This window comes from Cataglyphis hispanica, chromosome 5 (assembly GCF_021464435.1).
Source record: "Cataglyphis hispanica isolate Lineage 1 chromosome 5, ULB_Chis1_1.0, whole genome shotgun sequence".
Lineage (NCBI taxonomy): Eukaryota > Metazoa > Arthropoda > Insecta > Hymenoptera > Formicidae > Cataglyphis > Cataglyphis hispanica.
This window is the reverse complement of record NC_065958.1, coordinates 8,444,951-8,460,021: the sequence shown is the minus strand read 5'-3', so window position 1 is coordinate 8,460,021 and position 15,071 is coordinate 8,444,951. Positions and strand designations below refer to the sequence as shown.

Below are 15,071 nucleotides of genomic sequence, written 5' to 3'. Positions count from 1 at the left end.
CGCGTGTTTATTCCTTTCTATTTCTACTCTCTTCTTCCGCTGTTAAACGTTTCTCCCGCACGAGATTTATCTTCATCCCCCGATAACGCCTACCCCGAAGGGCACGCGCGCGCGCGCGCGAACCCGTTGTGTTGGGCTCGTGAGATCGCTGCACCATCAGCGAATTTGAATGAGCGTCGTATCGCGATCGCGTGAACTTCCTGACGATTTTTGCAAATGATAGCTTGATCTCTGCGGATACAGGCGAGTCGCAAACGCGAGTGAATCGTAAATTCGAGGTTTGGTCACTCAAACTTGTTCGATCGTATCAATATTGCGCGAGAATACATATATGTATATGTATATATTGATCGCGAATCGTGTTTTTGTGTTTAAAATATTGGATCCTCATCTTTGTGCAGTGTTTACATTGTTGGGCTTAGCGGGCCTATGCACGGGCCAGTGATAAAACTGTGAATTCTGAAGGATCAGAGTGTTTCAAGAGAACGATCTCGAAATCGCTGCAAAAAAAGCAATTGTTCGTTACTATCAAAGATCATTTTTATCGCGAAAGATTATTCTTATGTATATATACATATATCGAAAGAATGCGATATGACAAAACGAAGAAGCTAGCACGTGATGTAGGTATGTGTTCTCGAGATACAAGAACTTGAAGAGAAAAATAAGCTTTACATAAAAGAATTCGATCCTTGGATGAAGAAAGAAGATACGTTCTGTTGATTCATCGCGGGTCGCTAATCGAAAAAGTGTCCAAAACATCTCATTTTCGCGTTCGCGAGCCGTTCGCGAGCATCCGTAGACGCGCATTTCGCGAGGCGCGGCTCTCGGGCAGGTCACTGCCCTCTCTGCCGAGTGAAGTCTTCTCTCGTATACACTTGACTTTCAGCGGCAAAGGAAAGAGAGAAGAAGAAAGAAGAGAGGGAGGAAACAAGATAAGGAAAGACACAGAAAACGAGAAAGAAATAGATACAGAGAAAAGGAGAAAGACAGAAAAGAAAGCACCCACTATCTTTTGATACGCGTCTTTAAATCGGAATCTCTCGAAGGTGAGAAAAAAATGCAACGCAACGCCGGGCAGAGGACGGCAGTTCACGTCATTGTGCGCGATTAATCTCCATCCTGGAGGATGTCGCGATACGTGCAATGATGCGTCGATACGTAAACGTGGAAGATGACGATGGGATTATCGCTGGTCACGATCATGAGGAGGAAGAACGACAGATAGTGCGTAATCGGAGCGCGCGATTTTATGACGACGACGAATCACCGTGAGCCGGAATTTGGCTAAGGCAGGTGGGCGTGTCGCGGTGAGATAGAAGAGATGATCATAAGGGGATTGATGCTCTTGGCCCTTCTCCTGGGATTCCTATCGGATCAATATGGCGGCCAAGTCGTCGGCCAGGACGCGACGGCGGCAGCGGCAACGGCGACGGCGGCATCCGACAATTACTTTACCTTACATAACCTACCTCAAAGGGTCACGCGGTTAGTGCCACGAAGGTCACCGATGTTGCCGCAGGATAGCGCCGCAACGATGGGTCTGGCAATGCAGAGCAGAGCGGTCGACACGCGGGTCCAGCTCGAGGTCAAGGAAGGCGAACCCAAAGGTACTTTGGTAGGCACGATACCGGTCAAGCCTGATTTTACCTATAGGTTCAATGAGCCGCCTCAAGAATTTATGCTTGATCCGGAAACAGGCCAGATAAGAACAGCTAAGGTTCTCGATCGCGAAGCTCTAAGCAGCGATCGGTTTGATTTTGTTGTGCTATCGAGTCAACCAACTTATCCAATCGAAGTGCGGATCTTGGTGCTTGATATTAACGACAACAATCCGGAATTTCCGGAGCCTAGCATTGCGGTGAGTTTCTCAGAATCGGCTGTAGTTGGTACCAAGCTATTACTAGACGCCGCAACAGACCGGGATACGCCAGAGAACGGTGTGCTAGATGACTATTTTATTGTGGATGGCAATACGGACGGCAAATTTCGCCTGGAAGTTACGGGAAATCCTACCGGTGAGACATCATATTTACATCTTGAGACTACAGGCAAGTTGGATCGCGAGCAGATAGAGTTCTATTCGCTCAATATTTGTGTGCGCGATCGTGGCCGACCTCCACGCTTAGGTTATTTGTTGGTAAACGTGACGGTGTTAGACGTAAATGACAATTCACCCGTGTTTGAACAAAGTGATTATGTGGTAGCGTTAAATGAGAGCGCTCCAATCGGTACGAAAGTCCTGACAGTGCATGCTACTGACAGGGATTCGGAGGACAATTCAAAATTGACATATTATCTACCGGACAACGAGCGCAAGTTCACAATTGATCCGGAGGTAGGTACGATCACGACGGCCGAGCATTTGAAGTGTCCTCAACAGGGCTGCACGGTAACACGTTCTGCTGGCGGTTGCCCTAAGAGCTGCGTTATTACAGTCTTTGCACGCGATCATGGTTCACCCAGGCAGGACGGTCGTACTTACGTAACGGTGAATCTATTGGACGCGAATGATCATGATCCTGTGATTAAGTTTACCTATTTTCCATCGACCGCGACTTTTGCCACCGTCGATGAAAACGCTGCCAAGGACCAGATCGTTGCTGTGGTAACAGTGTTTGACGACGACGAGGGCTTGAACGGCAAGACTAGTATAGAGATACGCGGCGGTAACGAGTTAGGTCATTTTCGGCTAGAGTCGCAAACTGTCGATATCGTAAAGGTCAACGGCCGGTTAGATCGCGAGGAAATTCCCAAGTATAATCTCACGGTGGTCGCTACCGATAAGGGCATTCCGCCTAGATCGGCCACGTCCTATCTCGTGATTCATGTGAACGACGTCAACGATCACGAGCCGGTATTTCAACAGAGTGAATATTCAGCAGTTCTATCGGAATTTGCACCGATTGGTAGTTTTGTCGCCAGCATTTCGGCCACAGACGCGGATTCTGGATTAAATGCACGGATTTATTACGAATTCGGTTCGGGAAACGAGCAGGGCTGGTTTGCTATTGACGGCGATACCGGCCTGGTCACCACCGTTGCCACTTTGGACCGTGAAATTCAAGGTAGCATCGAGTTACATGTGTCGGCGCGGGACGGCGGTCCAAACACCAAATACGCGTTCACACATCTCAAAGTGACAATTCTCGATGAGAATGACGAAGCGCCGCGCTTTTCCGAAAACATCGTCGAAATCACGTTATCGGAGAATACGCCGCCCAATAGTTTAGTAGCTACCCTGACAGCCGTCGACAACGATCAAGGAACCAACGGTAGTGTCGCGTATAGCTTTCATTCCTGTGTCTCACACGATTATCCCAAGACTTTTGCGCTGGACGCTTTGACCGGTCAGTTGACGACTAAAATTGCCTTAGATCGGGAAACAATAGCAGAGTACAGAATTCTGGTCATAGCAAAAGATCAGGGCACGCCAGTACAATCCTCAACTGCTACTGTGGTGCTAACGTTGGAAGACGTTAACGATAACATGCCAGTCTTTTATCCTTGGAAATATTTAATGCCTATCTCTGAAGATGCTCCAGCAGGCACGACAATAGGTAAAGTGATGGCGACTGATGCTGATGCCCGGGAAAACGCTCAAGTAAAATACATCCTGGAATCTGGCGGCGAAGGTCTCTTTATAGTGGATGAGAAAACCGGCGAGATTGCTCTTCAAGGCTCTTTGCGCGCCGCGCACAAAACCCTCTACGAACTGACCATCTCAGCCAAGGATACCGGCGATCAGTTGGCAGCCAGAAATGCGGTAGTGGAAATAATTCGCGAAGAGGATTTAGAACATCTCGAGTTTGAAACTTACAACGGCTACGAATTCCGCGTAACCGAGAATCATGGCGATTGCGATTCCATATCCGGATTCAGTCGAGAAGTCGGTTCGGTACAAGTCACGCAATATAGTAATACTGGCAAGGTGAATTACGACATTGTTTTCGGCGATTCTAAGGGCAATTTTAGAATTGACAAAAGTACTGGCGTTATCAGCACCGTTGGTTGCTTGGATCGCGAGAGAGTGGCTTATTATAGTTTGCAACTGTCAGCGCGCGCCGATCTTGCGTATGGTCAAACGACCGTTAACATCACCGTACAGGATGTTAACGACAATCCTCCTAGATTTCCCAGAGGCGAGCGGGGCGACGAAATTTTTTTGCGGGAAAATGCGGCAGTAGGACAGGAAATATGTTTAGCCCGTGCCAGGGATCGTGATGCCGGCGCCAATGCCAGAATCGTTTATTCGCTTACTCATAATCCAGGCGAACAATTTAGAATCGCGGAAAATTCGGGTATCATCTATTTAAATAAACCAATCCAAGCAATACCTGGTACGATTCTCCATCTAGAAGTGACAGCGACCGATTCAGGTGAACCATCGCTGTCCGCTCAGCATCAGATCAAGGTGACGATTGAAGATGTTAATGATCATACGCCGGTCTTCCGGTTGACTAGCTACGAGATCTCACTGCCGGAGTCCACGCCGGTCAACAAGCGTTTTTTCTCGCTAATAGCTCACGACGCGGATCTCGGCATTAACGGTAGGATATTATACAGCGTGACTGATGGTAACGTTGAGGGTCGTTTTGGCATCTTCCCGGACGGTCAGATTTACGTGAAGAACAGGCTGGATCGCGAAGAACGAGACTATTACGCACTCGAGGTCACCGCGTCTGATCAAGGCAGTCCTTCGCGAAGTTCCGTTGTCCCGGTGGTGGTGCACGTGATCGATGAGAATGATAACGCGCCCGAGTTCACCAACAGCAGTTTTAGCTTCCATCTGCGTGAGAACGAGCCGCCCGATACTTTTGTCGGTAAGCTGTTGGCTACCGATCGCGATGTCGGGCGTAACGCCGATCTAATATTCTCCTTGCCGGCCAGCCAGCAAGATTTTGTGGTCGATCCGAGGAACGGTTTTGTCAAATCGCTGCGCGTATTCGATCGCGAACTCCTGGTGACCAACACCGGCGGCAGCTACGTCACCTTAGAGGCCACTGTCACCGATAATGGTGTCAATCATCTTCGTGATCGCGTCAAAGTCACTATCCATATCACTGACGTAAACGACAATGTGCCACAATTTCAGCGTTTGCCTTATCGGGTGCAAGTGAGCGAAGGCGCCGTGATCGGCACGCAGTTATTGAGAGTATATACAACCGATGCCGACGAGGGCTTGAACGGTGATGTGTTTTATTCATTGGAGAACGGCAATCAGCACGGTCATTTCATAATAGACGAAGCCACAGGACAGATTTCGCTGGTGAAAGAACTTGATCGCGAGACGTCCGATACCTACGTGTTGACCGTCGTGGCGCACGACGCCGGTCTTGAGACGCGTCTGTCATCCAGCACGACTGTCTACATCGAAGTACTCGACGAGAACGATAACGTGCCGCGCTTTATCGACAATAAATCCCGAATTTCCGTGCTCGAGACCACGCCAATCAACACCGAATTGTTGCGGTTCAAGGCTACCGACAACGATCTCGGACCTAATAGCGAACTGACATTTGCCATATCGGCCGGTAATAGAAGAGATACCTTCTATATCGATCCACTGACCGGTATCCTGTATTTACGAAAATCACTAGATTATGAAGAGCTAGAACGTTACACACTGAACTTAACCTGTAGCGACGGTGGTCACCCGAGGCTTAGCTCGATTACCAGCCTGATTGTCGAGGTGATCGACACCAACGATAATCCACCGGTATTTCCGAATACGGCAATAGTGCGTCAGATACGCGAAGGTATTCCCGTGCGAACGCCGATCGTCACCATCACCGCCGAGGATCCGGATTCGGGCGACAATGGTATGGTGAGTTACTCGATTCTCAATCAAGACCCGGAGGATCAAGTGCGGCGTTTCGGTATCAATCCGTTGAGCGGCGTAATTCATACATTGTTGCCGATTGATCGTGAGGAAGTAGACACCTTCAAACTTGTAATAGTCGCGACCGATCGGGCGCAGCCGTCAAGCGCGCGCTTGTCCGCCGAGAAGCTAGTAATTGTGATCGTCGAAGATGTGAATGACAACGCGCCGTTATTCGTCAGCATGTCCGCAGTAGTGTTACCGCCGCTGCGCGCCGGCAATCTCAACTATTATCAGTCTTCGGCGAAGGAGATCGTGGTGACGCAGCTGGTCGCCCGCGATCTCGATTCCAGCACCAACGGCCTGGTGACGTACGAATTGCTCCGTTCGAACGTCAACTATTTGGACATGTTTCGTATTCACCGTAGCACCGGTCAGCTCACCATGAGATTCCCGCGATCATTCTCGAAGAGGAGCAGTCTCTTCGAAGGGATATCCAAATATCAGGTCGGTGTCCGAGCGACAGACGAAGCGGTCCAGACGGAACGTCGTTCGTCGGAGACTTACGTGACCTTGATCGTGCCGGGCGAGGACGGCGATGATCAGCCGATCTGGGAACACCGGGGTCAGATCGAGGGCAGCGTTTATGAGAACGAACCGGTCGGTACCAGCATCCTGCGTGTGAGCGCGCGCAACCGACGTTCGAACATCGAGCTCGAGTATTACGTGACGAACGTGACCGCCGGCGGCGGGCCCGACGACGGGCTCCAGGTCGATCGGCTCTTCGACATCGACACGAAGACCGGCGTGCTATCCACCGCGGCCAAGCTCGATCGCGAAACCGGCGTCCAGTGGTATGAGGTTGAACTGTACGCCATCGGCATAGGCGGCACCAGGCCCAGTACCACGTCCACCAAGGTGAGTTTACGTTTGGTTTTTTGATTGATCGTCTCGGTGATATTAATGATGCCTTCCTTCGTCGGCTCCTGAAAGATAGTCGGTGCTTTTTGTCGGTCTGCCAGTCTTTCCCCTCTCCTCCCTCATCCCATAATGTAATTTCTCGATTGCCGGATAAGACCCCTTCTCGCGAAACGAGCAAACGAGTCCGGATTGTCATCGACGGTGCAAGATTCAGCAGGGATATTTTAATTGCTAAAAATCATATGATACGATGATATGACGGGCGCCAAAGAATCATTCAAACAGATTTTTTATTTCATGGATAATTTCTATAAATTTATTTTTATAGCTAGATGAATAATTAAAGTTAATAAAACGTCGAGAGAGAGTATATTGACTGAATGAATATATTCGAAATAGAAATGTTATATTAATTGCTGAAAAAATTATTGCGCAAAAAAATATTGCTTTAATATAATATATATTTTATTGCTTAATTTTTCTCTATACAATTAATAATATGAGAAAATTTTTATTTTTAATTAATTTGTTATTAAGTAGGAAAAGCAAATTTAACCAATAAAATATACATAAAAAAAATAATATTTGTTTGTAATAATTTATCAAAGATATTTCTTTCTCTCAATGAGGCTAAATAATTCTTTTAATCGTGACGATATTATAATTGTGACGATGTAAAATAATGATTGAAAATCTTTTATCTTTAATTCATGATGTCTCGATAATTATTTGACAGACAAGAAAATGATAAAAAAATTCTTGGATTGATTTGGTTCCAGAAATACTCTATTAAAATTGTCCCCCTTTCGCTATACCCAATATGTGTACAATTATTATGTTTATGCATATTTGTTAACGAGTCGGAGGAAAAAGAAACTAGCAAGAAACCATAAAAAAATTATTTTTAATGTTGCGTTGAATAATAAATTAGAATCGCTCTTGTTTTCCTGGCAACATCGATGGCTCTAAATTAAAAATTATCAATCAAGATACAAGATCGTCTTGATTTTAAAATAATTATTAATTTGATGTTATGTTAAATAATCGGGGCATCTTATAAAATAACATTTCTTTCGACGTTGGTTTTTAACCACCATAGCGTATTGTATTATGTGTATAATATATGCATCTTTCTTTATTCGCAAGATGAACCTAACATATTCGTGAAAGAGAAAGAGAGAGAGAGAGAGAAAGAAGGAGAGGAGGAAAAAAAAGAGTGGAAAAAAAGACAAGGAAAGAGAAAGAGAAAGAGATTCTCGAGAGACGAGAAGCGATAGATAGAAGGACAAGACGCGTGCACGAGGAGAAGGACGAGCTTCTTTAAGGAGTAAGGGAGAAAGAGGAGGATGCGGAGGAGGATGAGAAGGAGGGAGATCGTGAATGCGAACGGTTTACAGCCGGTTCAGTGCTGCATAAATAGGGTTTAGGATCAGGGACGTTTTCTCAAATTACAGGGCGCGTTTCAAATTTATACGAAAGTATCGCGCCGTGCCTCCACCGCCGCAGCCATCTCGTCTCGTTTTATTAGAACGAAGCTATCCTAATTAATTCGCGCTTTTATTCTACTCTAATACAGGATGTCCTGTAATTCGCGATTTTATCTTTCGGATACAAATGTCATTTGAATTACAGTCGCGACTTTTAATTTTTCTTTTTTTTAATTTAGAAAATTCTTATGGCCATCTTTCGACAGTGTGATTTAACTTTAAAAAATTATTTTTCCGCTGTTCGCAAATATTTGTCGGGAAACCGCGCGATCCAAGGTAGCGGCAGGTAAGCGTAGTCGAATACATCGCTATTTTATTCTACATACATCTTGCGCAAAATTGTTTAAAAAATTGGAGATCTCATCGGTGTGGTACCGATATTCCATCGCGGTCCAGTCCTGCCGCGGAATTGAAGTGTAGATGAGCTCGGTGAGATGGTGAAAGATGAGGAAGAGGAGGCGACTATAGCGGAGAGAGTCGGAGAGAATAAACGACAAGATGAACCGCGTGCCACGAAATCAACTCGGATTCGGGTTCGGGCCCCAATGCTCTTTCTTCTCGCTCTCCCGGAGGTTCTCGGAGGACTCGAGAAAAACTTGATCTTGGATGAGCGGGCGCAGCCCTTATACCGCGCTCGCACCGGGATCTCAAAACTTTCAAGAGACGCGCGGTCGAATCCATCTGTATCCTCGATGTACGCCACTTGCCGCTTTATTTAGTTCTGAAGATCCTTCTTCTTTATACTATCTACTGTCACTCCCTTAGCTTTTCATTGTGCATCTTTGTCTTCGCAGTAACACATTCATCTCTTCTTTCCTTATAATATGTATCAATAAAAATGCTATAATTAAGATAATTACAAGTAATAAAATTTATTAATATAAAAAACTTGGCATTGCGGTGGGAATAGATAATAACATTTTGAATAATAATAAATTATTATTAAATTATTATATATCTCCAACTATCGCGTATTAAAAAATTAAAATACAAATTAAAATACATGAAAATTATTCCACATAGCGGTGACAGGTGTTTAGGGATACAAAACTCGAGCTAATGTCAATTTTTTTTATTGTTTTTGAGACTATAATTGATTATCGATTGACAACTCCATACGATTTAATTAATATACATATACATACTCGCAATTAAAGGGCGGTGGACGACTCGTGTGTATAGATACATGGTCCATTTCGTTCCATGTTTCTCGCGTGACTTTGCGCGAGACTCTACCGTGTCTCTTGATAAATAGCACCGCTTGCTACTCTTTTTCTTTGTCTCTATTTCTCTTCCTTTCGTCGCATCTTCCTCTTCTCTTACGACCATCACTCGCTGTGGGATCCCCGATTCTTCAGGAATCGCCGACTCTGCAGTTCGGACGTTTTTGCTACGCTTTCGGGACCCGCTCTTCTTCGGGTCCCGCACTCCCCGTTTTCTCGAGGTCTTCTCGGGACCGTTCGGCTCGGGCCCGGGCTCCTTCTCCCCCACTCCCTTCTCTCTCTCTTACGTACTAAAACTGTACTGTTTTTCGTCGCGCGGATGGCATTATCCATGGCTTCGTCTACGTCGACGGCTTTTTGTCCCGGGGATCACGACGGGGTTGTGAAGGCGGCCTCTCTCTCTCATACGAAGTCATATATATAGAGTCGAAAGCCCCCGAAGCACGCCCTTTGTCTAAGCTCTTTGTAGTACCGGACGGTCACTTCTGCTCTGCGAAGGCCGTGCTTCCCACGAAGCGTAACTTCAATTATCGCGCAATGGGGTTCGCGTCGGGATGCAGACGTACGGCGAAGTAGGTATACATATATCTCGCGATGCCGCCGCGCCGATGACTTCAACGCACGTGTGTCCGTGCCTTCGACTCCTCCGGAACGCAATAATTTTCTGTTCACGCTGAATATTCAACTTCAATCGTCCATTATGTATACAGACTGTGTTTCAGAATTTTATTGGATGTATTTCTAATTGCAGTTGTTCCGCTCAATTTAATTTTTGTTTAAACGAAACTTTGCATAGTGTTTTGTTAAATTTTATATCTTTTTTTAAAGCTTTAAATATTAAAATAAATAATTCGAAATAATCTTGAATTCTTAAAGAACGCATTTCTATTCTGGAGTTTAGTTAGTTTTTAGCTAGTGAGTTTTTCATCTTCAATTATTTGACAATTAATTATATAACATTGACAATTTTCCAAAAGAAAAATTGATCTAAAATCATCTAAAAAAATCTCTAGCGAGGAAAACACATATTAACAATATATGCAAAAAAGAAACAACTTTGTAAAATTTTCACATCACTTCAAAATGTGAATCCATTGACATACATTGTAACTGTATTTTCCTTAAAATTAGGAGGATACTTTAAAGTCACTACATACACTACGCTCTTGCCAAGCTCAAACGAGAACGTCGACATTTGATTTAAGGAAGTGGCCGCAAACGTGATGTTAACGTATATGCTCGTATAAAGGTGTGAGATCCGAATCATTGACCCGTACGTCCGTCCTCGCGGCCATGGGTGGGTCCCGCGCGAAATCTGGGCGTGTGATATTCATTTTTCCGGTGGATAAATATATCTACATACGAGATGAAACGAACGAACATAATGTCGGCGCTAATGTATAACGCGCGCGCGCGAGCGAGTGTCTAATAATAGCCGGCAATAATTACGACCGACCGTCGTGATTAATAATGCACGGTTAAACGCATTAAAGCCCCGCAATTAACTCTTTCTATTTCGCAGACTCGCGCGGCCGTTACGCGATCGCTTTAGCGTGTTTGCAGATTATTTGTTATCCGTTACGGTTGCGCGAGAGCGATGCGAGGATATAAACTATGACGTGCCTGGTGCTATCCACAAAGTGACAGCTCGAGCCGTGATTTAAAAGGCTGTCAATTTAAAGCTCCTTTGAGCGTGTTATATAGAGAAAATATTAAAAGAAATTAAAATTTAATGAATTTAAATTTTGAACAAGTCTTTTTCTCAGATAATTATTTATATAAAGAAGCATCGTTATTACTAATGCTCGTAATTTCTCTTTCTCTCTTTTTCTATTTATAATAATAACACTTTAGTTTTCTGTCCATTCTTTTCATATTGCGAATAAAAGATAGACCAGCAGAAGATATTTGAGATGAATTTTATCAAACAGTTGATAAAACTAGAATTTGCTAGTATCCGCAGTAAAGTCAATGAATTGCGTTAAATATAAATATTACAAGCGCATTTCCTTAATTATATTGTACGATGACTATTAAAATTCTTTGCTTGTTGAATGGATGATTGAAATTTAATACTGCTTAATAAAATGTCGAAAACAAACATCTAATATTGCTTCATGTCAGCTAATTATAATGAGTTCTCTATCTCTCTCTTCTTTTTTGCTAGAAGAAAGATTTGCTTTATTATTATGTATTAAATGACATACGATCAAACAATCTGCTTCTGGCATCCACGGTTGGACGAAATCTCACTCCGTTACTTAAGCATTAAGATTATCATTTAATACTTTTATATTTCAACGGACAAAAAAATCGAAGTTTCGTTGATTTTTTTTCTCTCGATTTTTTTTCTCTCTCTTTTCTTCTCGCACGTTCCTATCGGAGATCTTTGGTGATGTGGCACGCTTATTAAAAAAAAATAGAAAAAAAAGAGCAGAAGAAAAAAGCGGCGCTCGCGAATTCGCAGTTTCCACTTAATTATTCAGGACGAAGTTTACAGGCAATTAATTATACGCAGATATGATCTCATATCTATATCTGCCCGCGAACGCGGGACTTTTCGGTGCCTCCTCTCTTGTATTAGCGTGCCATCGTCTGCTCACTCGACCAGTTGATGTCTCGATCATCTGTCATCTCGCCATCACAATTTGATTATGCGCGATACATGACCAAAAAAAAAAAATATTAAAGCGCCCACGTTTTATAATTCTTAATTTTTTAAAATTTTAATTTTATAGATTATTTTTATAATTATCATATAGTCGTCATACATATAGTTTTAAATTTTCTTTGCTTGAAAAAAAAAAAATTAAGAGAAAAATAATACTCATGTTAAGATCAATTTTAATTTAAAATATGAATCTATTATACAAAATCAATATTGAATCATATGAAGATATCTCTGACAAAAGTAAGATGATCTTGACAACGATGAGACGTCAACAGAAGAAAGAAAAGAATCTTACATTATTTAATTTTGTGAAAAACTTGATGTAAGAAAGCATTTGAAAATTTGAGTAGTGCTTCTCATATGATTCTTATATTCGACAATATTCGGTATCCTATCGCCATTACTTATCTTGTTGCCGATCGCGGACAGAATAGCAGGAGTCGGTCTATCTGTTAATGAACCTTTCCGGTGAGCAGCGGATTTTATGGCACAGAAAATGAACGATTTCTCCGACGATACACTTATATAGTGGACGCACGCTGCTCGATCCGACTCACGAGAGTCGGAATAAAGAAAAAACGCAGAAGAAATGGCATCTTTAATGCTACGCTAATCTTCTGCTCTTGCTCATCATCATCATCCGCCGCCGCCGTCGTCCGTCCGTCTGTCTGTCTGTCTCGTCGTGCCGTTGTTCGCGTCCGCTCGTAATCACAATCGTCATCCCGTTCATTTTTCAACGTCTTCTTTAGAAGGCCACGGCAAGAAGAAGAATCAGAACTGGACAAGGCAGGGAAGGAGAAAAAGGATCGAATCAGCAGGCGTGAAGTGTAGCGAGCGTCAAAACATCTCGCTCGGTCGCTTATCACCTCGGTGATAAGTCGAGTCCTAATCAGAAAAATCCTAGTCAGAAATTTAACAAATTGACAATAACGCATTATATCGGAATAAATGTACCGGTGAATAATCGATTTGAAAAATGGAACATTATATACTATAAATATATGTATATATCGATCGAGCACAGAAATAGTGACGGCGATGGGGATCGTAAGAAGGAAGATCGCCTTTTACGGCAGGTACAAGGCACGGCGCAGCATCAAGTAGCGTCTATGTATAGCGTTGCGCTATCAAAACACGTCGGAGAGAATGCAGATCTCAAAGTCAATAGATTTTTCGGGGACGACGTTTTTGACGGATTCGACGGCGCGGATCCGCGATGGCGCGGTTGAAATATTATTCCCATCGCTCAGGTTGCATGGATCGGTTCGGATCGGTGGAATTGTCGCCGTGGAATACTACTCGCAGCGGGACGCGGTATGGCGACTTGGAGATTCGTCTATTGAAATCACACACGAGATGTCCGCTGCGTGTGCAACAAAAAGGACCAAATTCCAGAACCGCATACCATTTCTCTACGGACCATCGTATGAGGGAATATCTCTCTGGGATCTCTCTCTCTCTCTCTCTCTCTCTCTCTCTCTCTCTCGCGCGCGCGCGCGCGCGCGCGTTCTCCCTTTGTCCTTTTTTTCTTCCTCTCCCTCTCGGCTGGCTCTTTCAAAGAATCTCCACTTCTACTGCCACTCAGCTCGTCTGAAAACGCATGGGCACCGGCGGCACATTGTGTGTTGCTCATAATCTCTACCTGCTTGTTCCTCTCCTGCTTGGACGCTCGGATGCAAACACTCGGCAAGGCAGGTACAAGCGGGACACCTCACTAATTCGTCGGTAACCTGACGAATCCTGCGATTATGGCCGGCGCGATGCTACCTCGCTGATCTATGACTGTATAGTCAGATATTTTTAGTCTCCGGTCTTTTTCCGTCGAAGGACATTGGATATTTAGATACTTGCTGCTGTAATATCTTAATCTCAAATGAATAACAATACGAATCTTTTAATATGAATATATGGGATTATATATATGACATGTAATTTGAAAAAAATTAAAACTAAAAAGAAATAACGAGAAAAAATTAACTTTTATTATATAAGGATAATTTTATTATGTTGAAGAAAAAAGAGAAATATTATTCTCCTAATTGAATCAAATAAAAATTCTGAGACACGCGAAATCTAGTGTTTCATTGTTGGAGTGACAAGATTATTTATAACTCGTTCTTTCTCGAACTGGGTCTAGTATTTCACGGGGTTTCCAGGAATGCTTCTTTTTGTGCGATCAGAGACTGCGTTCTTCTCTATGGTTGATTCGCGTTATTCTCCAATGTTCATTGTATGTCGTCCGTAATTCCTACCTGCTTGTCCGAGATTTGACATGAACACGCCCATTATTGTGCGACGGATAGATCCTCCACCACTTGTCAAGCATCGGACACTTTCTAACAAGAGACAATCTTAATCGCGGATCGTACGATATGCTAGATTTCACCGACAGATCCCATTCGTCCTTTTTCGCACGTTAAGCGTTAAAGAAAAATACAATCGTCAATGATCGGAAATAATGCTGTTTTTTTTTTCTTTTTTTTTTTGCGAGAAAAGAGATTATTCAATTGGTTCACGCCGAAAAGCTGAAGATCAACTATTCGAAGAATAATAAAATCTAAGAATTTTTATGTTTTAAGGCAAATGTATCTGTTTTTACAAACATTTCACCCAGGGATTATAAAAGAGTAAAACGATCCAATGCGAGCAGGTCTGACTTGCGTTTATATTCGATGATATCATGTCCTCATGCGATTTAAAGAGTCGCAGCCGAGTGGCCCGAGGATCGCCGAAAAAAGTCCTGGATTACGGACATTATTCAATTATGACGTCATTAGGAGCTTGTTGCGCTTCCCAAAACATTATTGGACAATTTCTTCTTCTTTTTCTTAGAGACGTGCGAACAAATCGGTGTGCGATAAAAGCATGTCTTGCACGAACAATTAATCATCTTATAAAATATTATTTACTCGCGTCAATAAATATTTTTTTTTTTACATTGTAAAGAT

At 43.5% G+C, this 15,071-nt stretch overlaps 1 protein-coding gene across 1 annotated transcript in view; it reads left to right on the top strand.

Moving 5' to 3' along the window:
- The first annotated feature begins 626 nt into the window (after window positions 1–626).
- LOC126849936 (cadherin-related tumor suppressor) overlaps window positions 627–15,071 on the top strand; it is an 82,931-nt gene continuing 68,486 nt past the window's right edge. Inside the window, exon 1 of the mRNA XM_050592364.1 lies at window positions 627–6,739. Within this exon, the coding sequence (XP_050448321.1) occupies window positions 1,325–6,739 (5,415 nt within the window). The 5' untranslated portion in view covers window positions 627–1,324. The remainder of the gene's footprint in view (window positions 6,740–15,071) is intronic.